We start from the raw sequence: 25,499 nt of genomic DNA, 5'->3' as shown, positions 1-25,499 counted from the left end.
GCCTCCTGAACTGTGACAAACCACATTTCTGTTGTGTTCAGTCATCCAATGTGTGGTAATATCTTATGACAACCTAGGGAAATGAATGTACATGCTAATCGCAACAATTCAGTCACACGTGTTTTCAATCCCTACTCCTGCCACATAGACCCAACCAGAAGGTCCCTGTACATGTGCAGCTGTGACCACAGACTGTCCTAACACATTAAAGGGGGATGCTATATGGGGGAGATGCTCTCAAAAGTAAATTTCAGTGGATTTTTCAGAGCAGCAGTGTTAGGGAAACTTGTGAATATAAATTTGGTCCTAAGTCTTCTGTGCTCCAGTACAGTACTGTGCTCCTGGGTGGGAAAACATATCACAATTTCTTGAACCAGACCAAAGTTAAGTATGAGGAATACTAGCAGGGGAAAGAAGCATGCTTACCCAGGACCTACCCTCACATCAGAGATGGGCACAAAGAACTTGATCAAAGTCATTTAACCAGTTACTACTGCCTTTTGAAGGCTTGTCTGCCTTCATAGTCCCAACAAAATTATAAACACTCATGTTTATGGAGAGCTGGGCACCTGGCCCCATTATGTGTTTATTTGAGTTACTTAATTTAATCTTCTCCTGGATCCTATGAAGTAATTATATTATTTCCATTGTACTGATGGCAAAGTGAAACACAGAAAGGCCCAAAGTCACACAGCTGGAAGGCTTGGGAGATGCACAGGCAGCCTCACTTCATAGCTCATGCTGTCAAGTGAGTTCCTCAGGCACCAGAAGCAGGCTGGGGCACTGGTGCTCTCTGAGACTAGACAGCCGTTATCTACCTCTGGAGGCCAAGGCTAGAGAAAGTTTAAGAGGCCACTGCGGCCTATGGAGCTATTGCTGGATGAGCATTATTTGGAGTAGAGAAGCCCATGGACACATGGGCTTTTAGAGCCAGAGCAGTACATTACAGAAGGTCAAATGCTAGCTGGTGGCTCATGACTACAATCCTTGCTACTCAGAAGGCTTAACTCTGAGGATCGAGGTTGGAAGCCAGCCTAGGCAGAAAAGTGCATGAGACTTTATCTCTCACTAACCAGCAAAAAGACTAGGGTGGAAGTATGGCTCAAGCAGTACAGCACCAGCTAAGGGAATAGCGTGAAGCCTCAAGTTTAAACCTCAATACCACCAGCAAATAAAGGCCAGTGGTTTTGACATACATGTGGTATTAATATTTGTTTTGAGTATCTCTAGAATATCTTCCATTAAATAAATTATTAACTAGAGAGAAGTTAGGAGAGCCTAATCTATGAACCTATTTATTTGTCTGGTGGCTTTTAGAAAAGCATATTTGATAGGACAGATATGGAATGCCAACTTTCTTTAGTGGAGTCAATCATATTTTAGTATTTGAAGGAAACATGAAATTCTAATTTTAAAGCTACTGGTTTCCTCTATTTCTACCCAAATGTTTTATTTGGCATTTTCTCAATTCATTTTGTTTTTTTACCATGGAATTCTCTACTGATTTTCATCTTGAACACTTGAAAACCAATAGTTCAATTTAATTTACTTTTCTGTCTCCTACTATTGCTAGTGAATGAATTGAGGACTTTCTTCATCCTTTGGATAAGCATGAAACACCTGTGTAAGGTTTGATTAAATTACATCCTGTGGTTAGGTTTGTTGGCGCTCAGATTAATCCAGTCCCACATTGCTAATCATCCTCTCCCTCCTCCCCCATGGGATGTAGAAATGAATTGTGTGTTCAGACCACTTTGGCCTTTCATGTTTGTCTCTGCATTTCTAGAAACACTTGAATAAAATCCCCTTATTTAGACCCCTAATAGTACTTGATCCTAGCCTCCTGAGTGGCTAGGATTACAGGTGTGAGCCATCAGTGCCCCACCTGTGCTGAATTTTCTAGAGAATCCCAGATCGAAGGTTCAAGTAGGGTGGAAACATGTTCTTCAGGGGTATCAAGGGTGCCATCACAGCTTGCTTGAGCAAACATACCAGGGTAGTCTAAATATGACCAGTGACTAGAATGAGATTGCTCCCAGAGTCCTCTGGTTGGCGCTCACTGGCATGTACCTGGTGAAGTTCGCGCTCCATTTTCTTCTGCTGCAGCTGGCACAGTTTCGAGGCCCTTGCAGCCTCTGCAGTGAGGAGCTGCCATTGCTGTTCTTTTTGCCCCACATCTTCCATGAGCTTCTCCATGCTGGATGTCCTTATGATGTCCAGCTGCTGCCGGGTGATGGCATCTTGGGTTACTCTGTATTCTAATTCCCTCAGCAGCTGAGCCTATGGCAAAGAAAGGCCAAGGAAGCCAAAGAAGGAGCTGAGCCAGGCAGGCAACACATCCACCATTCCCTTCATCCCAGGCAAGGACCAGTCTCTCTCTGCCATATTTCTGGGTTCTAGGTAACAAGCACAACTAGCCTGTCCTGTGCCAGCCTGCAGTGAGGGCTGCAGGATCTAGTCCAGCTTGGCATTATTTTGTGAGCCCTGAGGCAACAAGCCAGGGGAAAATAGAAGGAACAAGCAGACAGAAAACACCAAAGCCTGGCGGGTGATTAAATCAAATAATTTGATGTTAATATATACGTTAATTAGGCATTCACAAATAACCAGACTATCACAAACTACCTGTGGTTTACTGTGGATCTTTACCATGAGGTGTGGCAGCAGAAGGGTTTAGCTGTGGGGACGCCAAATTGTGATACATAAGCAATGAGCGCGAGGAAGGGAGCTTTGGTTTTGCTGTTTTCACTTTCAAAATGGCTGTGGGTTGATAATTTGGTTCTGTCCCAAAGTGTGTCAAATCAGACTCTAAGTACTAGAGGGCTGATTCTTAGTCATAATATTAACACTTATTCATATTTGTATGGTGACTTTAAAGTTTACCAAGTACTTTCCATGACAAATTCACCTGATAGATACTCATACAGGAATTAAGAGGTCAAAACACACAAATTGTTATTTTGTACTTTGAATCTGCCCAGCTTCCCCAGGTTGGGATATAAACCCAGGTGTTCTCACTCTAACTGTAAGACAAATATGGGAAGCCAACTTTTTCTTACTGGCTCAGTCACGTTTCATGTATTTTCATGAACATTCCTGCCCAGAGGGTTAACACAGTTATAAGAAGTTCCTACTTAAAACCTCTTTATTTTAGTGCCAACATCCATGGAGTAGTAGTGGCTTCTGAAGGTAAGACTGGATGTGGATCCTTAGGGGAGGACCTGAGACTCTCAAGACATCTCAAGACTCAGCTTGGGGTCTAATCTGCGAAGCTGGACCATGCTCCTGAGGCATAGTAGGACCAACCTCTTCTGGGACACTGAGGCAGAAGTTATCCCTAATGCTGTGTTAAATACTGCCAAATCACTTGTAATATTAATGTCTTTATTGTAAGCAACACTTCTCAATATTTAATTTCCCTTTAAATAAGCTAAGGTGTTGGGGGCCAGAGCAATTTGACTCTCTAACTGAACACTGATGTTAGATTCTTGTCTTATGTGCAGGACTAACTCCAAGTAGCTAGCTGGATGCCTTCATGTCAGGTGTATGCTTTGAGTCTTCCATGGATAGCTTGAGGAGGCCATGAAGCTACGTTGCAGTTACCTTGCAGCTATGCCTGTTACAAATAGCTTGCTTACAACCAAACCTTTTGCCATCACAAGACCTGATAAACTCTAGATGTCCCTGCAATCATTTTTACCCAGGCCAGAGGAAAGCACTTGCCCTGGTGGCCCAGCAGAAGGCCTGTGATTGATGCAAATACTTGCCTTCATTTGCATGAAGGTCTTCTGTGATTGGTATAAACACAGTCCTTAATTTGCATGAAATTCTGCTATGAAAGTTGCAAACACCCTTGGCATGTCTCCTTTCTGGTTATATAAGAAGGCTTACTTTGTGAGCTAGCTAGGAAATACACTCCTATGGTGGCTTCTAGTATTACATCATTTAGGATCCTCCTAAAAAAAAAGGGTTCTTTCATGTGATTTTTTTCTTGCTTAGTTTTGATCTTTATCATTAGCAGAGCTACTGCACTGCTAACATGAAGAGAAGATAACAGAAAAAGAAGCAAAAAGGTAGCAGCAGCTAAGGTGGTGATAATGAAGGCAGTGGCAGAGGAAGCAGCAGCAACAAGAGCTGTAGTGATAAGAAGACACTGAAAAGTTTCAGAAAGCAAGCAGGGCAGAGATGACCGGGAGCAGAGAAGAGGAGCCAGTGAGGGCTGTAAAGTTTCAGAACCCAAGGCCTGAATGAAAGCTGTAACTATTAGAAAGTACCACCTGCTATTACCTGCTGCTGTCTGCTGCTGCCACTCTATTCTTCTAGATGCTGAGGATTATAGTAGCTGCCAAGTGACAGGCCACTGGTAGTTAAACCCTAGAATGATAGGCCTCCAACCCAAGTGTCTAGTACCCTAAAGCTCTGGCTTCTAAAGCCTGGATTAGTAGGCCCTTGCTGCTCAATGGCATGAGGCCATAGGCCTTTGGATCCCCAAGTTGAGGCCTTGGGCACTCAAGGGCCCAGCACTGCTGGCACTGGACTGAAAGTGCTTCTCACTTACCCATGATTTCTATCCGTGTAGAGAAAAAGCCTACCTCCCCTGCCAAGTCAGCTGACTGATAGGACTCCCAGGCAGAAGTTGCCGCGTATAGAGAATGTGCTTGGTCTACAGAAAGCCAATATTGGAGGCAGAAGTTGAGGGCCAAAGACATCCTCTAATATGAGGATCCTCAGAAACACGCACACATGCACTCATGTGAGTGCACGCACACTCAGATGATCGTGCATATGAGTAATATTTTATCATCATAGCCAAGTATGAGTAAGGAGACAAGCCTCTTGGTCACTGCCCTTGGTTTCTGGGCTGGAAAGGAGGAGAAGGGAAGCCAGGGGCAGAGCCATCTTTTCCTGGCTCTGCTCTCAGATGGGGGTTCCTTGTGGAGCTCTGATGACTGCTCCTGGCATCTGTAGTGCCTTCGTGTGGCCATGCTCAGCTTAGCAGGCTGAGAGGGGGAGGAGGAGGCACGGAGGCTTCTCAGCTACCTGGATGCCCTGCTGCTTCCGCAGCCTCCCGCTGTCCGCCTGGGCCTTGGCCAGGGCCTGCCGGAGAGCCAGCAGTTGTTGACGAAGTAAACCCACTTCCTGTTCTGCCATGAGCTTGATGCGCAAACACTCTTTTTTACTTTGAATAGATTCCTGTAAAGAGTTCAAGCACAGGAAGGTAGGAAATGACTTTCTGTTCTATAGTCTTAGTTTCACAAGTAATATCCAAACTCCTTCATCATACATCTTTCTTTAAAGCTTCCTGTAGCCTATAGGATGGAGCTCTTGCTGGGATATTAATTAAGAATACAGTGACAGATCAGACTTTCAGAAACAAACAGTAAATGGAAGTTTCCAAACACTAACGATATATGCTTTGCTTTCACTTTTTTTTTTGAGGGGATTGTTTATTGTCTATTATATGCATATATATATATGTAAGCATATATGTACACATGCTTTCAGTTTTCTTTTTTTTTTTCTTTTATTTTTTTCCCACTCTCCCCCCTCCCCCCCACCCAATCATACCCCCCCCCCCCTCCTGCTTTCAGTTTTCTTTAAAGCAGATTTCCCACCTATTTTGTTACTTCATTTCCCTCAGACTATCATGCCTGAAATCCCCAAATAGGCAATCGTCTGACAAAGAAATCTTAAGCTCTTGGTAAATCTCTCTTTCATCTTTTCACTTCCCTTGTGTTCCATTCTCTGATCTGTTCTCCCAAGCTCTGACATTGCCTAGTGCCATAAAAAAATGGTCAACTGTGAGATTCTTCAGTAAGGCTGGCCCTGCCACCTGCCACCAGTGTGGCAGCTGCGTTCAGCTCGGCTCAGGAGCATCTCTGGGGCTCTCTCTCATTCTCACCTTCTCTGCCCTGCTCAGCTGGCCCTGGAAGCGAGCCTGCTGCACAGCTAGCCGCCAGCGGTCCAGGCTCCTCAGTTTGCATACCAGGGCTGCCAGGTGCGCATTGTCCCGCTCTAAGGCCCACAGCTGCTCCTGCCAAGAAGGATCAATTTCAGAGAAGGCCACCCCAACCCTTTTCCCAGGAAGATATACGTCAAAAGCCTGCTTTCCATGACTGTGCGGTGAGCCTCAGTTCTGCTCACTTAAAAATATCTACTCCCTTAGAGGAGAAAGCAGTTGTAACATTCAATGAACTTTCCTATGAAACTAGGAAAATTGTCAGGATGGGTGAGGTTGGGAGGAATGGGGGAGAATAATGAGAGGGGTGATATTGATCAATATGCATAAACTCATAAACTGACATATTGAAACCCCTTTGTAAAACTACTTAAAGATAATAAAAACAGACAGGGGCTGGTGGCTCAAGCCTATAATCTTAGCTACGCAGGAGGCTGAATTCTCAGGATCATGGCTTGAAGCTAGCCCAGGCAGGAAAGTCCATGAGACTCTTATCTCCAACAGCAAAAACGCTGGAAGTGGAGTTGTGGCTTAAGTGGTAGAGCACTAGCCTTGAACAAAGTAAGTCAGAGATAGCACCCAGTATCTGAGGTAAAGCCCCAGGACCAGCACAAAATAAAATTAAATAAAAATCATCTCCCCTATTACTTTCTCAGGGCCACCAAGCCTGGGTTGTTGGTTAATCAGGTAAACAGTGGGCCAAATGCTGGGATGAGCCACTGATAGCCCATTGCTAAATGAACTCACGTACTTTGGCTGGGCTTTCTTTTATTCCTTCTTCAGGCCTGGCAGAGCCCCATTTTTGCTTGAGCTCCTTCATATTGGCGATCCCTTCTGTTCTCACTTCTCTGATGAGCTCACACACTTTCTGGATCAAATTAAGCTGATTCTCATCGAGCTTCTCCTGCAAATTGCAGACTCAGGTCAAGCAAGTATCACGGGGTTGGGTGGTGTGAAGGGCAGTGGAGGAAGAGCTATTTTGCCTACCATTTGAAAGCAATGTCACATTGAAATATCCTCCAACCAGTTTTTCCAAGAAGTATTATTACATGGGATTCACCGAGTAAGCCTTGAGAATTGTCTTTAATCCATTGGGCCTCATCACTTGGCCACCTGCACATCCTTGAGCGTGCTTTGATTGGCAGCCCCAAGGTGAGTAGAACAGGGAGGACAAGTGGATCAAATAGTGGGAGGTTGCAGAGAAAACCTGCTGACTGAATTGCCCCCCTGGGCAGGGTTACTTGGGAAAGTTGAGCTGAAGGCTTTTACTGCCAGGTTGACTCAGAGCAGAATCAGTCCAGACAATACCCCATAGATGAGCTACTACCCAGGAACTCCACGAAATGCAGATAAGTGGAGGAAGGAATCAGGCAGGCTGTCTTCCTATTTAGATTCCAGCAGAAATGTTCTGTTCTGAATAGCTCATGGCTTACCATGAGACAGCTGCCATCTCAGTGCTATGGACTGAATTGTGTTTCCTCCCAAATTTACAAATTGAGACCTTGAGCCCCTGAATGACAGTGTCTGGAGATAGAAGATCTTTAGGAAGTAACTAAGGTTAAAATGCGGTCACAGGGGCAAGTTCCTATTCTAATCAGATGGTGGCATGGTAATAAGAAAACCACAAAAAGGCATCTTTCTCTTTTCTCTGCCATGTGAGGACACTGGAGAAAGGAAGCCACCTGCAAATCAGAAAGAGAGGCCTTACAAAAAACACACTGTGCTGCCACCTGCTCTCCAAATTCCAGCTTCTAGAACTGTGAGAAAATGAATTTCTGTTGTGTAAACCATTTGTCTATGGCATTTTGCTATGGTAGTCTGAGAAGATAAAGACATCCTGGGAGTACCCTTTCATCTCTAAATCAATTCCTCAGAAAAGAGGCGGGGGGGGGGGGCAGCTGGGCAGTTGGCCACACAGTGGAAGCTTCACCATCTTCTTGAGACCTTGGAGTGGGACAGGGAATCTCTATTTTGGAAGGCTTAATAGAACTACTTCTGCTTGGAGAAGTCAAGTCAGGAAACCAGGTCAGAGCTAAAAGAAACCCAAGAAGAAACCCACTTAGAAGATTGCTCAACAAATTTCAGCCCTCACTCCTCATGTTCTCCTCCAGCACCAGGTCCAGAGCATTTTGTTTTGATCTTTTAATATTTTCAAGCACTTACACTTTGCAAGTACAAAGAAATATCTCTTATTTCTGCAATGATTAGGCCAAGACAGAACATTGGTGGGTAACAAAAACTCTAGAGACCATGCTAGAACCCCCAGGGAGGTATAAATAGGTGAGAGCCCAAGTTGGGCTGGCTTTGGGGTGCATCAATAGCAAAGGAGGTGCAGGACTTGGGGAACTGTAGTCTTGTAAGAAAGTCTCTATTTCAGGACAGCTGAACCAAGCTCCCACATTCATCTGTTTGAGGCATGAAGAATCATCTATCTTCCAGTTGCTCAGACATCTAAAGAAAATGACTGGCTTCCACAGTGCTTAGGTATAAGGGAACTTGTCACTCCCATTCTGAGGTGGCTCTTGGTTAACAGGTCAACAGCTCCCTGATATAGGATGTAAAAGGCTGAAGAATGTGTTAGAGTTGGAAAAAAAAAATCATGGAAAGCTGTTTCAGTCCAGCGCGCTCTCAGGAGGTGGTACTACCTACTCCACTGGACTTTGGCAGAGCCTGGGAGCACCAGGCTGGTTCATTTGAGTGGTGGGGGTTTGGAGTAGAATGGCCTCCTCCCAACAACTACCAGATGGCAAGTGTGGGCAACTAGCAATAGAGTGTGAAAATAAACAGCTACAGTGTCCAGTGTCAGACACGAGAGAATAATGTCAACCCACTGCAAACTGTTTCTCTCTCTCTCTGAAGCAAAAACTTACAGCTGGAAAATTCTTGGGCCAAGTGCCATCTGTCACTAATTCAGCCATAGTTCTGAGAAGGCCACTGACAGGGGACACTTACTTTTATGTGTAAACAGGTCATAAACAAAGCTTGGACCAATGATTCGTATTCTTCTTGGACTTCTTTTCGACTCTGCTTTCTGAGATTCACATTCTCTTCTTCCAAGTCTGTGAGTTGGGCTCTCAGAGCAGTGATTTCCATGATCATGTCATGACTGAGCTCTGCAACCTAGCAACAGAAATACATGTATGAAAAACAATGTGGGAGCTCCCAACCGCAACTGTAAAGTAGTTCCTTATAGATGACGATCGAATCTGCCCTTCTTTTAGACTCTAATGGTGAAAATGAATATCTTGCTGCACAAATGTGGGCCAAAGAGTCTCGGGTTGGTTCGAAGCTTCCAGAACAGTTGCAAAACTGTTCTAGATGAGATGAAGAGCACATGATGAGTGGCCACAGAAGAAATGCTATTTAAGCACTTTTCAGTTGAAAGCAATTCAACTGTCTTGGCTTTCCTTAACACATCAGCCCAAATACCATTCCATTTCGGAATGTATTTAAATTGACCTTAAAAGAAAGGAAACAACTGTCACAAAATTCTCTCAAATTACAACAAACACCTCCAAACAATACAAAATAACAAAAACACCCCTCTCAAAAGGAAAGAAAAACACTCAAGAAAAAATGGCCCTAAGAAGGATTGTTTACAAGAAGTAAAAGTATATAACTTGGGTATTTCTGAATGGACTGTTAATGATGGGATTTTTACAGAGGACTCAAGTGAACGATGTTCAGAAGTCCCACTTTGTGTGTGTGTGTGTGTGTGTGTGTGTGTATGTGTGTGTGTGTGTGCTGGTCCTAAGGCTTGAACTCATGGCCTGGGCACTGGCCCTGAGATATTTTGCTCAAAGCAAGTAGTCTTCCACTTAAACCAAAGCTCCACTTATAGCTTTTTGGTGGTAAATTGGAGGTAAAACTCTCATGAACTTTCCTGTCTGGGCTGGTTTTGAACTATGATCCCCAGATCTCAGCCTCCTGAGTAGCGAGGATTACAGGCATAAGCCACTGGTACCCAGCTTCTGGAAGTCCCACTTCTGATGAACTCTGAGAGTCTGGAGGTAAGAATGGAGAAGAAAGCCTTTTTAGTAATTGACCTACCTGACCAGCATGGTCTTCGGGTGGAACTGGACTTCTTTGTAGCACCTCTAATTCCTGAGGAGAAAGCAGGACACAATTCAACTCAAACATTTGTTCCTCTAAACATATTTCAGTTCAATACAACACATAACCCAAACCTGCTTGTGTAAACAAAGCCTCGATCCTGAGATCCACAGGTCCCATCTGAAATGGAGACTATGCTTATCTTCAGGGTTTCTAGCACAACATCAACCACACCTTGCACTTCCAGGTTTCCACACAGAGACAGAGAACCCAGTTATGGAGATAAGCCTACATGAAGGCAAATCCAAGACTCATCATTGGATTTTTTTTGGCTAGTCTTTGCAAGATATGCCTTTTGTCAGATGTAAATTAATATTATACAGAGCAGCTGATGAAATCTATTTCAAAACAATGCATAACCTAGGAGAGGAGGAGAGACTCTTGGATCCTACCAGTGGGGTCTCCTTTTAAGGAGGTACCATCAGTGGTCTGACCCCTGTTATACATCCTAAAGTTTCCTCAAAAACCCTGGCTTATTTGCTAGATCGACATCTTTGTGTTTGTTAAGAGAGGGAAGATCTTCTATGTAACTTCCTCAGCAAAGAGGTCCAGCCTACCTGTTGGTGACCTCTTGCATTGCCCACTGGACCCTTCCAGAACACACTAGTGAGTACTGTTGAGGCCTTAGGCTCTGCAACAGCATATTACAACACAAGAACATAAACCAAGGGGAAGAGAAATTTGGAGTATCTTTCTTCCTCAGTTCTTGCATAGGAACGGATTCCTTTATCACCCCTGCTTAGCTTTTTTTCCCGTCTGCCCTTATGAGTGACTCCTGGCCTCTCCCTCCCCCTCTGCAGTTCCTTTCTCTCTGGACATGTACCTGCTCCTTCTGGCATAGCTTTTGCATGACATGCTGCAATACATGCTCATAACACATGGAGTAGGTCTCAAAGTTGCTGCGTTCTCTTGCCATCACATCACAACCCAGGGAAAGGAGGCAGGTCTCCAGGTGGTCTCTCCTGAAGGTGATCTGAAAGGGCAGGGGCATCATTGTCAGCAGCTCCAGCAGGATTCCTGGCAGCCTCGCCACACGAGAGCTTGGTGCTGTCCTGGCGCATATACTGGCTTTCATTTCATCTCTTGCAGTACAACATTGGCTCTGGTCTTGCAGTCGTTCCTAACTCTGCTCAGAACATTTGCAGGGCCAGAGCACAAATGGAGACTTGCCTACCATATGTCTAAATGCTTAAAGCTTATAAACCAGTTTTTTAAAAGGCCTATTAAAATGTAATGTTTCAAAATGTGGTGCATGGAAGGCCAGGTTTGAAATTATTATTCAGAGATGATTCTGAGTTCTATGCTTAAATCTGGGGAGAGCTCATTTCCCAAGTTTACATCATGATCCCCCCTTCTCTTAACCTCTGGCTGCACATCCTGTCATGAGGGCTCCCACATGCTGTGGGTGACAGAACTCCACCCACTCTTCTTCACAGCTTTCCTCCAGCCACCTCCACACATCATAGGTGTGCTCATCCAAGTAAAGTCTATGCTCATTCTGAAGAAGATGACAGGAAGGAGACTCTTGGAGACCTTGCACTTGGAGAACTCCAGGAGTGTGATCCAGAAAGAAGGCCAGGCCTTGAGTGGACAAGTCCCTGTGACTGAGGGGATTTCTTATCTTGCAGGTAGAGGCAGGACTTCAGGAGGGCCAGAGAGAGGCTCTCTGAGAGACAGGGATGTGGTAGTGGGCCCTCTCTCAGTTCTAAAGACTAGAAGACACACTTCCTCAACACTTCCATTTGCTCTCTCTGGACTGGATATGCCCTTTGGAGAGGTAGCCCTTAAGGAACAGAGGAACAGTCTACCTACCTGCCTTTGGAGAGAAACAGGAGATAGTATGTAGGAGGTAGGAGGTAGGACAGAGCTACCCCATCAGGTCATTGAAACTCAAATCACAGTACTTGTGCAAACAGATGGATAGTCTTTATATTTTTCCAACAAAAATTGATATAGGTTTATTAACAAGGAAAGATACAACATCTAATCAAGTGAAAAAAGTACATTATAGAAAAAAGGTGGTAGACAATAATCTTACTTTATAAATAAAGAGTACATGAATAGAAAAAAGGTTATGAATAAAGTGTGGGGAAGAAATATGCCAACATATTAAAAGAAGTCTTCCATGAGCAGTGAGATTCCGAGTGTATTTTCTAAAACATCATTGCTTTGGTTTAAATATGAAACATCCCCCAGAGGCTCCTATGTTGAATTTTGGGTCCCAAGCAGATGGTGTTATTTTAGGATGAGGTGGTGGAAACTTTGGAGGTAGTGCCTAGCTGGAGGAAGTGAGTCACTGGGGGTGTGCCTATGTCTTTGAGGATTTTATCTGGTCTCCATTTCTCTTTCTGCTTCCTGTCCATCTTGAGGTGAAGAAGCTTCTGTTACAGTGATGATCTGCTCAAGAATATGGGACCAAGAAACCATGCATTGAACTCGGAAGCCATAAGCCCAAATAAATCTCTCCTTTAAGTAATTCTCTCAGGTATTTTGGTTACAGTTACACAAAAGCAAATAATACAGGAAAATGGTAGCAGAGAAATAGAACTGTTGTTGTGACGAACAGATCATATGGTTCTTAAGCTTTTAGAAATCATTTTTGGAAGGACTTCGGGAGAGTTTGGAGAATTGTCCTGGAGAAAACCTAGAAGGTGGTAAGCTGAGCTTAATGGGCAATTCTGGTGGGAGCTTGGAAGACCAGAATGTTTGACAGCAATGTGTGGTCAGTTAATGACTGTGCTTATAACCATTGAACAGGAACTGTTACTGGGAACTGGACTAAAAGCCATTTAAGTTACAGATTTAAAGTAATGGACTAATTAACAAATTTCAAGACAGCACAGCCTTTAGTCTATGGTGTGGATATTGTTGGCTGCTTTTATCCAGGTTTACAGAGAGATTAGGGAACAAAAAACAGAGGAAAAAAGATTCAAAAGAAGTGTAGTTTGGCTGGAAAAAGAACTTTACAGTGCAGACTAGGAGGGCATGCTTGTTCAAAAGATTAGTGACATTAAAAAGAAATCAACTAGTTTGTACCAGGACAATAAAAAAGGGTGCCTTGAGGGCATCAGCCATCCCTCCCTCCCCATCAGGATTTAGCAGGTAAGGTTATTATTCATTTGAAAGGCTTTTCTTTGAGCAGAGAGATCCAGAACAACTTGCAAGTATTGGGCTGCCTAGGAAAGTGCTCAGTTGCAGCCTTCGCCCCAGGGGGCTGATGACTGACCACGCTGCTGACAGACCTTGGCATCAGTCATGCCATGCTAGTTTTGTGGGCATGAAGAAGGCAAAATGTTTTGGGGTCATGGAGTTTTCTACACAGATTTCAAATGAAGGCTTTGGAGACCAGACAATGTTATAGGGTGGAAGTTCCTGCAGGAAGTTCATGGAGAGGGTGAAGCATGACACTTTGAGAGAATCAAAGTGGCAACGGAGACTGTAGGATGTTGGAGATGCTAAGAAAGTGGAATATCAGCCCAGGACAGCTAAAGATGATGAGAGAGGGCCTGATGAGAGGGCCTGAGGGCTTCAAAAATTGGGCACAAAAATTGCCAGACATTAGCTGGGCTCAGGTGGCTCACGCCTGTAATCCTAGCTACTCAGGAAGCTGAGATCTGAGGATTGCGGTTCAGAGCCACCCCGGGCAGGAAAGTCCATCAGACTCTTATCTGCAATTAACCACCAGAAAACTGGAAGTCGCACTGTGGCTCAAATGGTAGAACACTTGAACTTAAGAGCTGAGGGACAGCACCCAGGCCCAGAGTTCAAGCCCCATGATGGACCAAAAAAAGAAAATTGCTAGACACAGAGATGAATAGGACTTACTGTTTTCCCTGATGTCTTTTGAATTTACTTTAGTTCCATTTGTCCAGTCTGTACCTCATTCCTCCCTTTTGTGATGGGAATGTTTACGCTGTGCCATTAACTTACTTTTGAATTTTATAGGGACAGACAGCTAAAAGACTGTCTTAAGTATCGATAAAGACTCTGGACTTAGGTTTTTGAACAATGTTGGAGCTGTTGAGACTTTGGAGACTCTTGGAAATGGACTAAAAACATTTTGTGTTATGAGACGTTGGAGCTCAGGGGTGGAATGTTATTGTTTGAATATCAAATGTCTCATAGCCTAAATCGTTAAATGCTTGGTCCTCAGCTGATGGTACTATTTTGGGTGCCAGTGAAAACTCTGGGAACTGGAAGAAGTGGGTCAACTGGGAGTGATCTTCTTTCCTTCCTTCCTTCCTTCCTTCTTTCCTTCCTTCCTTCCTTCCTTCCTTCCTTCCTTCCTTCCTTCCTTCCTTCCTTCCTTCCTTCCTTTCTCCCTTCCTCCCCCCTTCTTTTTCTCCCTTTCACACTCTTCTCCCTCTCCCCACTGTGAAGTGAGCAGCCTTCTCCTCTACTTGTTTCCATTCCCATGATGGTCTAACTTAAATACATATGGCCAAGAAAACATGAACTGTCTTTGAGCTAAAATAACTTCTTCTTGCCTTCAGTTCTTACATCAGATTATTCAGCACAAAAACCATAAAGCTAACATAATCATATTTCTACTTTATAATACAATCATAGCACACACATATCCTAGATAACTATTTAAATCAAATGCATGCATGAATTAACATTGTGTTATTTGAAAGTCTTCAATTATATCAGCATGATAGGATGCAATACTCCCCAACTTACTCTCCTTCCCTCAAGGGGACCCTTAGTGACTGAAATTAATGATTGGGACCTACCCCTCCCTAGGACACTAGGATAGTAGTTAAACAGTATTAGAACACTGTTTGTTACATTGTTAAAGAACTGCTATATAAAAGGCTCTGTTGTATACACTCTTAAAAAGTGCTTTGACTCAACATAAGACCAATTGCTATGACTGTCACTTCTCCCCAGGTGGAAGGCACTTTTGGTCCAGTAGAACTGTGGTTAGTGCAAATATAATCCTTTATGTGCATAATGGATTATCTCATGATTGGAGCAAACATGAGCACTATTGTGATTGGTATAGATGCCTTTGTCCCTGCCCCCTTCTAGCTATATAAACAGTCACTTTGTGAGTAAATTCTTGCTGTTTTGCTAGTTTTATCAGGTCCCAATGAAGTCTTTTCAGTGCTCTTGCTAGTTACATGAAGAAAAAGAAGAGAGAAGCAGTAAAAGTTCAGGAAGAAAGCTTTTCTGGTATCTGGGCAGCAGCAAAGCCAACACGTTGAGCAGTTGAGTGGCCTAGACAAAACTGACAGGAGTGGAGGGGATGGGCCGTGGCTGGCAGCAGAGAATACTGCCACCGGTCAGCATTTGTTAGTGTAGAACCTCCTCCCACTGTGGGGGCTATAGCACTTAGGGTACTGAACATTGTGTGCCATGTGCTCAGCTGTTACATGCCTCAAGTGCAAACTCCAAGGTGTGTCTATTGTCTTAGTTGTTTAAGGCCTAGCACTGACTATCACTACCCACCATCATTCACTAAGTTGCCTGAAAATATCTAACAAGAGCCTGGAATAACTGGAGGAACTTTTCACCTACCTATGATTTCTATCTGGGTGGGGGAACAAAATTCCATCTAGCTGGTTTGTACCATGGGTGGGATAAGGCAGCGTAGGGAAAGCAGGGCACCCTGTTCCCATTATTCTGACAAATGAGCACCAGGACAGCCCTGTTTAGCTGCTGACACAGGGCATAGGGAACTCAAGACCTCTCTCCCAGAAGTTGACATCCTTGAGGAGAAAAGGACTCAGCCTTAGTAATGACAATGGAACTGTCTTGGTCTGACTGTAATGAAAGCCTGAAGCCAGGAGAAGTCACAAGACCATATGGAAGCCAGCAAGGGTGTGGCTAGTGACCTCACCCGAGCCCAGCTTTGAGCCAGCCACAGTGCCTCATTCTCTATGGTCCTGGGCATGGGTGCCTGGACATTGGCGTGCCCACAGATCCCCCACTGGGTCTCTTTAGCAGGTCAGTCATGTCTCAAGTGGACACCACCACAACCCTGCTGACAGCTGCACCATTACAGCCCTCTGCTATCTTTTTAGCCAGCACTCTCTGGGTAGCTCTGTTGAGTCTTTAGAAAATGGACATGTGGGGCGGGGGGGGGGGGGGGGGCGTCTATGATCAGCTTAAGAATAGCACACAGGGCATGAAGGTGGAAGTGGGGAGTGAACACAAACTGGGGAGAACACCAAGTTAACCTCATTTCCTTTTCTAATGCTCTGCCTGAGCATCCGTGCTCGGCATGGAATGGGAAGTAAGTCTGAGGTGGGGCACATGGGATGTTGCGACTGCGAAGTGGGGGAGAGGGGCAGTGGGAGAGGCTCAGGCACTGGGCCTTCCAGAAACAGCATTTGAAGTTATCTGAGCAATCTCTGCTGGAATACAGTGGTTTCAGTTGGCACACTCTTTGGAGCTCTCAGTAATCCACTCCTGTCTTACTGTTCACTGTAAATGTCACCTCTCCTTGTGTCAGAATGCAGTAGGAATGGGCTTCATCTGATCACTTTCCTTCCAAGGCTCTGGGTGGCATGAGAGCTGAAGTCAGCCCTTGGACTCAATTCTGTGCAGTGCACAACCCCATCCTCCTCTGGGAAGACGGTCACTATTGTTAAACCTGAACTCTGACAGGTAGTGCTGGCTGGAAGAGCATCAGATTGCTCCACAGATTCTTCCAGACAACCAGACTAGGGTGGAGCATGGCAGATGCCAGACCTTATTAAGATCCTGGTTCATGGTAGAGTCCCCTATGCCAATTTGTTTACTCTAAGATCCAGACAGGCATTTGGGAATGCCTGTTTCTAAACCACTCAGCTTGCTGACAATAATTTCATAACTTTCCACTGATTCTGGGATAAAAGGCAGACCCTTGAGAATGGTACACAAGGCACTCAGCATCGAGTTTGTCCCTTTAGTATTCTTCCTTTTTTTTCTGCTATGTTCCCTTCCTAGATCACCCTGCCTTCCCTCCCCTGCTTCCCTCCATCCAGTCAGCTCCTACTTATGCTTCAAGATTTGGCCCCCACACAAAGTCTTCCAGGAAGCATGGGTGGGTCCCCCTTCTCTGAGCTCACTCTGTGCTCAGTGCCTGCTCTCGCAAAGCACTCATTCCTTTTCTGGACATTGCTGATTCACCAAACTGTCTCCACAAGTTCTTTGGAGGCAGGGATCTTGCCTCTTGCCTTTACATCTCTAATAAAAGAGCTTGAAAAGTAGGAAATCTGCAAATGTTTATTTGCTGAATGAATAGAAGATTCTTGGCATATAAGTGGCAATGGTTCTGGAATTCACAAAATAGGTTATTATAGTTAGTTTGCAATATATGGTACAAAATCAGGGAGAGATACTAGAATGACTATGAAAAGCTGGTGTTCTAGAAATTGGAGATAGAAGCAAAGATCATAAGAAGCCTGCATGGGTTCCAGAAAAGTAGCTGGGATTAACTTTGTGTTCTCAGGAAATTAAGCAGATGTAGTACCCCTGGTTTTCAGCAGGACATGGAGAAGGAAAGCCAGGAGGGCCTGGGCTGAGTGGCCGTGCAAGCTGGATGAGCTTCTGGCCTCTGGAAAGCTGAGCAGGAAGATCTGAAGCATGGGCTTGGGGCCTGTGCTCTCGCCACTGCTACTAGTGACTTAAACAAAGCTACCGAGGGAAGATTGACCTTAACTTGAAATGTGGAAAAAGCACATTGGATAACAATAATCCAGCTCTCAAGAGGTCTACAAAGGACTGGGACTATGGCTCCAATGGTAGAACATGTGCTTGACAAGCGCAAGGCCTTGTCTGTGTTCAAACTCTAATGACACTCAGAACCAAAGCAAACAACAACCAAAAAGAGGCCTAAAGGTGGACCAAACGTAGTAAGAAAGAAGCTGTTAGTAATGGCAGTGGTGGGTTTCAGGTGACAGCTGGATGAGTCAGCTATGGCACAGCTGCCAAACCCAGCACATTCATAGGCCCTAATCCAAGTGAAACATCCAAGGTCACTTTGCTGCCAAACTACCTTGAAGGTAAAGAAGGCTAACCCGGGTGGGAAGGATGCGGCTACAGAATGTGGAAGCAAATGGAGATGGCTTAGTCTGCAGAAAGGAGGGCAGCTAAGTGAGGCCAAGAGGTGCTTGTGCAGCTGACCCTGCTCAGAGGCTCTGGGTGAAGAGCCCTCCACTCCATTTTCCATTCCATGTGTCCTGCAGTGGAGCACCATCTGAAGGAGAGTGAACAATGTGTGATCTACCACCCAGAGGGGCATCTCTTTCATTTGTCTATTCCAGAATAGACGACTTGTAACGTACAGCCTTTGCCCACACTAGTGATCCTCTATTGAGCTTTTCTGATTGAATTGCCTCAGACATCTGAAGGCTTGTTTTTAAGGATTAGACTGGGATCTGTGGTGTCTCGGGGACACAAAGAATCCATGATGGAAATGGATATGAGAGGCCGAATCTAGGATAGTTTTCCAGTCCCTACAGATGACAAGAAGAGGCCACCGACAATGGAGGGGTCCAGTATACAGCAGTCCTGTGATAATGGTATGGATGACACCTATCCCTTCAAGTGTTCTCTGAATCTCAGAGATTGAGTTATATTTAATATGGGTCTGCCTTGCCTAGGAATGCCCACATTTCTTTTCTATAAGGTCTTATTCCCAGTCAGGTGTGGTAGCATAGACCTGTAATCCTAGCACTTAGGAGGCAGAGGATGGAAGATGGAGATAAGAAATCAGTCTAGCAACATAGTTTAAGTCCAGCTTGAGTTATATCGTGAGACCCTGTCTCAAAAATTAAAACAACAACAACAAAACATTCTTCAAGGTGGGGAGAGAGGGGCTGAGCTGAAGCTGAGTCACAAAATTATTGCTTTTTATTACAGGAAAAAATAAATAATATAAATTTGTCATTTGAACTATAATAAAAATGGAATCACATGGAATTTGTCCTTTCACTTCTGGTTCATTTTACTTGGTATATGTCTTCAAGGTTCACCTATGTTGTAGCTGTGTTAGCATTTCTTGTTTCTTAAGGCAGGCCACAGCAGTTTGCACAAACACTTCTGAGCATGCCCAGTCCTAAACACCCTCTTCAACTCACAGATGCAACCACTTCACCCCAGAGCACAGTGCACAGTGTCATGTTCGTGTGAAAGTAAACAAATATATGTAAGTCATTAAGCTCTGAGGAAAAAATATCCCCAGCCAAGCCTGGAAAGTCTCTACCTCATCATTAAGAACTGACCTATTTATTATAAAAGTGAAGAACATTTTCCAAAATTTAGAATAATACAAACTTGGAGACAGCAATGTGTTTTTTTTAATGAGCAGAGCTTTCCAGGAGAGTTAAACCTTTTGTATAGTGTTTGTTGTTGTTGTTTGAGAAAGAGTTTACTATGTAACCCAGGCTGGCCTCAAACTCGAATCCTGCCTCTAAATTCTGAGGGTTGGGAATACAGGCATGCACTGGCATACTGGGAAGACAGATTTTTCTTTTTAATAGTCAAGTTTTGGACATTCAAACTTGCTGAAAGCACTTACTCATAATCATAAAACTGCTATGTCCATACATCTGTGCTTACTCTCTTATCCTGCCTTTTCAACGGGTTCTTTTGCTTTAGCAAACACTTCTAGCCTAGGGTAATCATTCTTCACAACTCCAAGGATGGTGTGTATGAGGGTGTGTATATGGTAAGTACTTATCATTAAGGTAGTTGTTATGGATTCAAGTACATTTCTGGAAGGATTTACACAAAAATTATTGATGCAGCTTCTTAGTGGAGGGAACTAGGGATACTAGCATGAGGAAAATATGAAATGTTATCCTTCTATGCTATTGGCTTTTTAAATAGTGTACATTGAAAAATGTTTTCTAATTATAAGTAGTATAGGATGTTTTGATTTTCCTCTTTTGAATTTCTTTTGTTTATTTTCTTATTTTTTTCCTCTTTTGAATTTCTATACTAACAAATCAGAAACTGAAAACGATGCTAAAACCAAGTTGAAAAATTGGGAAATTTTGAAATTTGCCCACATATATTTTTAACACATATTTATAGACAGTACTATTAAATGTAATAAATGACTGCCATTGAAATTCAGCCTAAGTATTCATACCATTATGTTTAACAAATAAGGGAAGCAGTAGAAGATGCATAAAAAAAAAGAAGAAGAAGCTGGGCACTGTTGGCTCAGGCCTGTAATCCTAGCTATTCAGGAGGCTGAGATCTAAGGATCATGGTTCAAAGCCAACCTAGTCAGGAAAGCTGTAAGACTCTTATCTCTAGTTAACTAATGAACAAGCTGAAAGTGCAGCTGTGGCTCAAGTGGTAGAGTACTAGCCTTGAACACAAAAGCTCTGGAATAGTGCCCAGTCCTGAGTTCAAGCCCCAGGATTAGCACAAGAAGCAAAAGAAGCAGCGGCAGCAACAGCCAGGTGCTAGTAGTTCATGCTTGTAATCCTAGCTGCTTAGAAGGCTAGACCAGGAGGATGAGGTTGGTGGTTCAAGGCAAGATTAGCCAAAAATGTCCATGACTCCCATCTCAACAGTGGAAGTGAGGCATGATGGGGCATATCTGTCATCTTAGCTATGACAGGAAGTCTAAAGAAGGTAGATTGTGGTCTAGTACCTAGACAGAAAACACCCTATCTCAAAAATAATCAGCAGCAAAAGCACTAGAGGCATGACTCAGAGGAGGAATACCTGCCTAACAAGCCTAAGGCTCTAACTTCAAACTCGGGTATCACCAAAATAAAACAAAACGACATAATTACTAGTTTTTAACACATACCTCTGGTCCACTGTCCTGGTGATTCTCCATTAATCGCTGTATAAATTTTTCAACTATTTGTGGTCTTACAACTGAAAAGTTCTCTTTCATGACTTGATGTTTCCAAAGATCTAGGAAAAATATACCAACCCTAATATCACAAAACACATTTAAGTAGAAAATGGGCAAATATTTTTTTTGTTAGGCAAGTAATCACAGAATAGAAAGCAGTAGGAGGAAAAAGATGAGGAAAACGTACTCCAAGAGCTTGGAGTATAAAAATAGGGACAGGCTGGGAGCAGCTTCTATCAAGGCAATTTGTACTGGGGAAGCTAGGTTAGGGAGATTCGCTTGAGCTGTAAGCAAATGTCTTTGTTTTAGCTATTGCAATGTTTTGATCTTATCACCCAAACATAGAGACACTGGGTCTGAGGTAATTTCAAAACTCAGAGTCTTGTCACATGAGAGTCTGTTTCTTGTAACCAAAAGAATTGCTATACTTCCATGCATGTTATTAACCTGGGACAAGGTCAGAGAAATTGTAGAGGAAGTGGGTCTTTCACTATAAATTTTAACGAAGGAGGGATGTATTGGAACACATGCATGCATGTGTTCTTCTAAAATATTTAATGTGATGCTTAATTTTCAATCCTTGCAAATCATTTCACCATCCTAGCTCCTGATCCTGGCTTGCTCTGATTCCCATATCATCTGTCACTCTGCTAACCTGTGTTAAAATGGATGATAAAACCCAATCACGCTGGGCAGCAGTGGCCCATGCCTGTAATTCTAGCTACTTAGGAGGCTCAGATCTGAGGATTGTGGTTCAAAGCCAGCCTAGGCAGGAAAATCTAAGAGACTCTTATCTCCAATTAACTGCCAGAAAACTGGAAGTGACACTGTGGCTCAAGCGGTAGAATGCTCACTTTGAGCTGAAGAGCCGAGGGACTGTGCTCAGGACCCAGAGTTTAAGCCCCATGATCATCAACAACAAGAACAACAAACCCCATCAACAACAAGAAAAAACCAAATCACCATGGATTACTAAGTGAAATGGCAAGGTACAGAACAGTGGGTATCAAATGGCACCTTTTATGTGATATGGTATGCACAATATAGTGGGAGGGTATCCCCTCAAGCCTACCCAGTACCATTTCTCTGGAGGTTTCTGTTGTTCTCCTGTGTCATAATTCTCCTCCCCTTTCTTCTCCCCATTCACAATGATGCCATTATTTTCCTCATTTCATACTTTTTTTTCTTGAATCTACTTCTTCAGTCACTTTTTACCCCCCCCCCCCTTTTTTGCACTCTTTTGTAACAAAATTCACAGAAAGAGATGTCTACTGGCAAATGGCTTAGCTTCTCTCAAATACCTTTTCAAATCCACTCCCAGGGTTTTCACTTCCTCCAGTCTGCTGAAACTGTTTTAGCCGCACACTGATGATTTCTTCATGATGAAAGCCAGTCATCTACCAGTACAGCTTTTCACCTAATTTGTTACTCCCTCCTTTTTGAGGGACTTCCAATGGTAGGCCTTGGGATACCACTCAAACTGATTTTCTCCTCCGCTGTTTTATTTTTCTAGGATTCTTTTGCTGGCTAACCTTTTCCTTTTAAGACGTGCAAGAACCCTCTTAGTGTTCCAGGACTCAACTCTTGGCCCACCTCCTTTCTTATATATTAACACCCTTAGATATCTCATCCCATCTTACAGCAAAATACCTACCATCCAACCATGACAATCCTCCAATTTAGATCCACTTCCCACGTGAGGTTTAAAAATCATTTAAACTTGATTTTGCATAACCAAATTCATAATTTTCTCTAATTTGCTGTATAACTTTCCCTCATTTCAGCTGATAGAATTTTTATTTTTCTAATTGCTCAGGCCAAAAACCTTGGAGTCATGATCAAGTGACTCTTCTCTTTCTCCAGCCCCAATAGTATTCAACTCATTACTGCCCCCTTCCAACACAACCAGCATCTATTTGCTATTTACTCTGTTCTCAACTTTGAGCCTGCTTCCAAACTAACCTCTCCATTCACTGTTTATGTTTTCCTCTCACACTATTCTCAATATAGCAGCAGAAGAGAGCTACTAAGATAGAAGTCAGATCATGACAATCAAAATCAGGACCAGCCCCTTCCCCTTTTCATTCAGACTAAACACTCAAGTCCTCATAAGGTTACACATGACCCACACTCCCCGCCCCTGACTTTCTCTCCTATTATCCTTCCCTCACACTCTGCATGCCAGCCACTTTTGGGTGTAACTGTTCTTCAAATATGATAGGCTCAAAGCCTGGGCACTGATTTTTTCTGCTTGGAATGGTCCTCCCCAGAGCCCATCATCTCATCTTTCTCTCATCTCTTTTCCTTACCTATTCAAACATGTACACAAAATATCACTCACACAGCGAGGTCTACCCTGATGACCCTATTTTAAATTGCGATGTGCTCCCTTTAAGCTTGTACAACATCATTTTTAATCGGTTCTTTTCTTATTTCATTTATTGCCTCTAGATTATCAACACTATGGGAATAGAACTACTGCTCATGAAAGTAAAGCTATATCCCTTCAACAGTGTCTAAAATATAGTAGACTAGAACACAGAGGTACATAATACATAGTCATTAAATGATAGAATAAATTCACATGTGCATAGAGACACGATTTTTTTAATTCATGAAAATTACACAGAGATGACAGAAGAGTGTGTAAGAGGTCAATGGTGGTAATGAGGCTTCTTAGTGTATTTTTTATATCATTTTAAGTTTTAAATTACTTGAAAATATACATGTAAAAATAATACTACATTGCTAAAACAAATATGATCATTCTACTTGTATGTTCAGTATTTGAACAAGAGACTCAGTGCACAAAAGAACAAATGCCCAGCAGTGTCTGCCGAGAAATGTGGCTATGACAGACCTGGAGTCTATGCTATTTTCATGTATAATGGTATTTATTAAAGAGCCTTGGGTTGGACAGTGGAATGCCACATTTCTTCTACAATTGGCCACTTCCCATAATGTATATACAAGTGTAGTCTTGAATTTATTTTCTGGAATAAAGGTGAATAGGCATATCACCACTGTCACAGCATAATTAAAATGGAATATCCAAAGGTTCACATGTCCAATGGAAACTCACACTTCATACATCTGAAGTATGACTATAGAAGTCTAAAGAAGACTATATACTATGTATGTAAAGGGCAGGGGCTGGTTCTGATTTTGAGTGACATGATCTGACTTCTATCTTAGTAGCTCTTTTCTGCTGCTATATTGAGAATGGAGTGAGAGGAAAAATAGTGAATCAAGAGGTTGGTTTGGAAGCAATCTGTGTAAGAGAAGATGGTTGAGAACAGAGTAAATAGCAAATAGATGCTGATTATATTGGAAGTGGGCAGTTAGACTATAGAATTCTAAATTTCAACAAGATAGGAAGAAAGTTCAGACAAGAACTTGGATACCTTTTCCAGGGTGTCACTCTATCATACACTAGTGTGGGGAATCATCACTGGAGAGTTTGGAGTTTCACTCTGGGCTTAGCTAGAAGGGAAGCATTTTATCAGATGCTTCCCAGAATGCTGACTTGCCAGCATTCTCCTCACTCATGAGTTCAAGTTCGGACATGCAGCTGCAGCTGCAACCTTAGAGTGAGGAGTCAGGGGGAATGGAATTTGTCCAAGGAAAATAATTCCTGGTAAAAGAGGAGCTAGCTGTCTCCACTCTCACTCTGTGTGTGTGTGTGTGTGTGTGTGTGTGTGTGTGTGTGTGTGTGTGTGTGTGTGTGTGTGTGTGTGTGTGTGTGTGGTCATGGCTTCATTAAAATGAAGCAAAAGATTTGACAGAATTTTGGAAGTGGAAAGGAGGCAGCACCCTTCAAATTAGGATTTTACTCTGTTCCCAGATCCGTAGACTGAAGAAAATTTAAATTTCCTGTTGACCAAATCATTTCCATTCCCCTTCTCTCTGAACAGCAACCTGGCCCAGCCTCCTCCTTGAAGGAAGGACCCATTGACTCCCAGCATTTCAGTCCAACTGCTGTACTCTGGACCTGTTGTGGTCCCTGGGTACTAACCCAGGGCAGACGGAACCTGAAGGGTACAACCGCCACCACAGCTGTTCTCTGAACCAGTCAGGGCCCCTAATAAGTAGATAGGTTGAAAAGCATATGTGCACTTGTCCTGTGCGCCTGTGATTTTTCAGGACACTAATTTAGGACACTAATAATTCAGGACACTAATTCCTTAAGTTAATAGTTTATGGACCCAAGGGGAATAATGGTTTGGCACAAATAAATTTTAGGGAAATATTGTACCTCTGAGCCACTTCCCCAGTTCCAGATTATTGTATTTTCAGTTTCTTTCCTGGACAGAAGACAGTAATATACGATAGGATAGTAAAGGCTCCACGGATTAAAGTAGAGGACTCTTTAACATGATTGACTCTGTGTTTTCTGAATCTATTTTGACATAGAATAAATAAACAAATCCTTTCTCCTGAAAAAAAAAAAAACCTGAAAAAAATACAGAAGAAATCTTCCTATCTAATGTAATCAAGATTGAGTCAGTCAAAAGAAGTCAGTTAAAGCAGACAACGCTTTACAAATGACATACACTATATTGTATTTAATTTGAAAATACACAAGTTTAAGTAAGCAAGGTACTACTGGCAATG

General features: G+C 43.1%; 1 protein-coding gene across 1 annotated transcript in view; it reads right to left on the bottom strand.

The window, feature by feature from the left end:
* LOC122119380 overlaps nt 1–25,499 on the bottom strand; it is a 138,763-nt gene that overhangs the window by 4,901 nt on the left and 108,363 nt on the right. Inside the window, 8 exon segments of the mRNA XM_042693468.1 lie at nt 2,071–2,280; nt 5,041–5,193; nt 5,903–6,034; nt 6,711–6,863; nt 8,912–9,079; nt 10,010–10,063; nt 10,896–11,045; nt 20,835–20,944. Coding sequence (XP_042549402.1) covers nt 2,071–2,280; nt 5,041–5,193; nt 5,903–6,034; nt 6,711–6,863; nt 8,912–9,079; nt 10,010–10,063; nt 10,896–11,045; nt 20,835–20,944 — 1,130 coding nt within the window.

Source organism: Dipodomys spectabilis, unplaced genomic scaffold (genome assembly GCF_019054845.1).
Source record: "Dipodomys spectabilis isolate Male_0828 unplaced genomic scaffold, ASM1905484v1 ptg000001l, whole genome shotgun sequence".
NCBI lineage: Eukaryota > Metazoa > Chordata > Mammalia > Rodentia > Heteromyidae > Dipodomys > Dipodomys spectabilis.
Note: the sequence above shows the minus strand (reverse complement) of the source record. Positions and strands in the feature narration are given on the sequence as shown.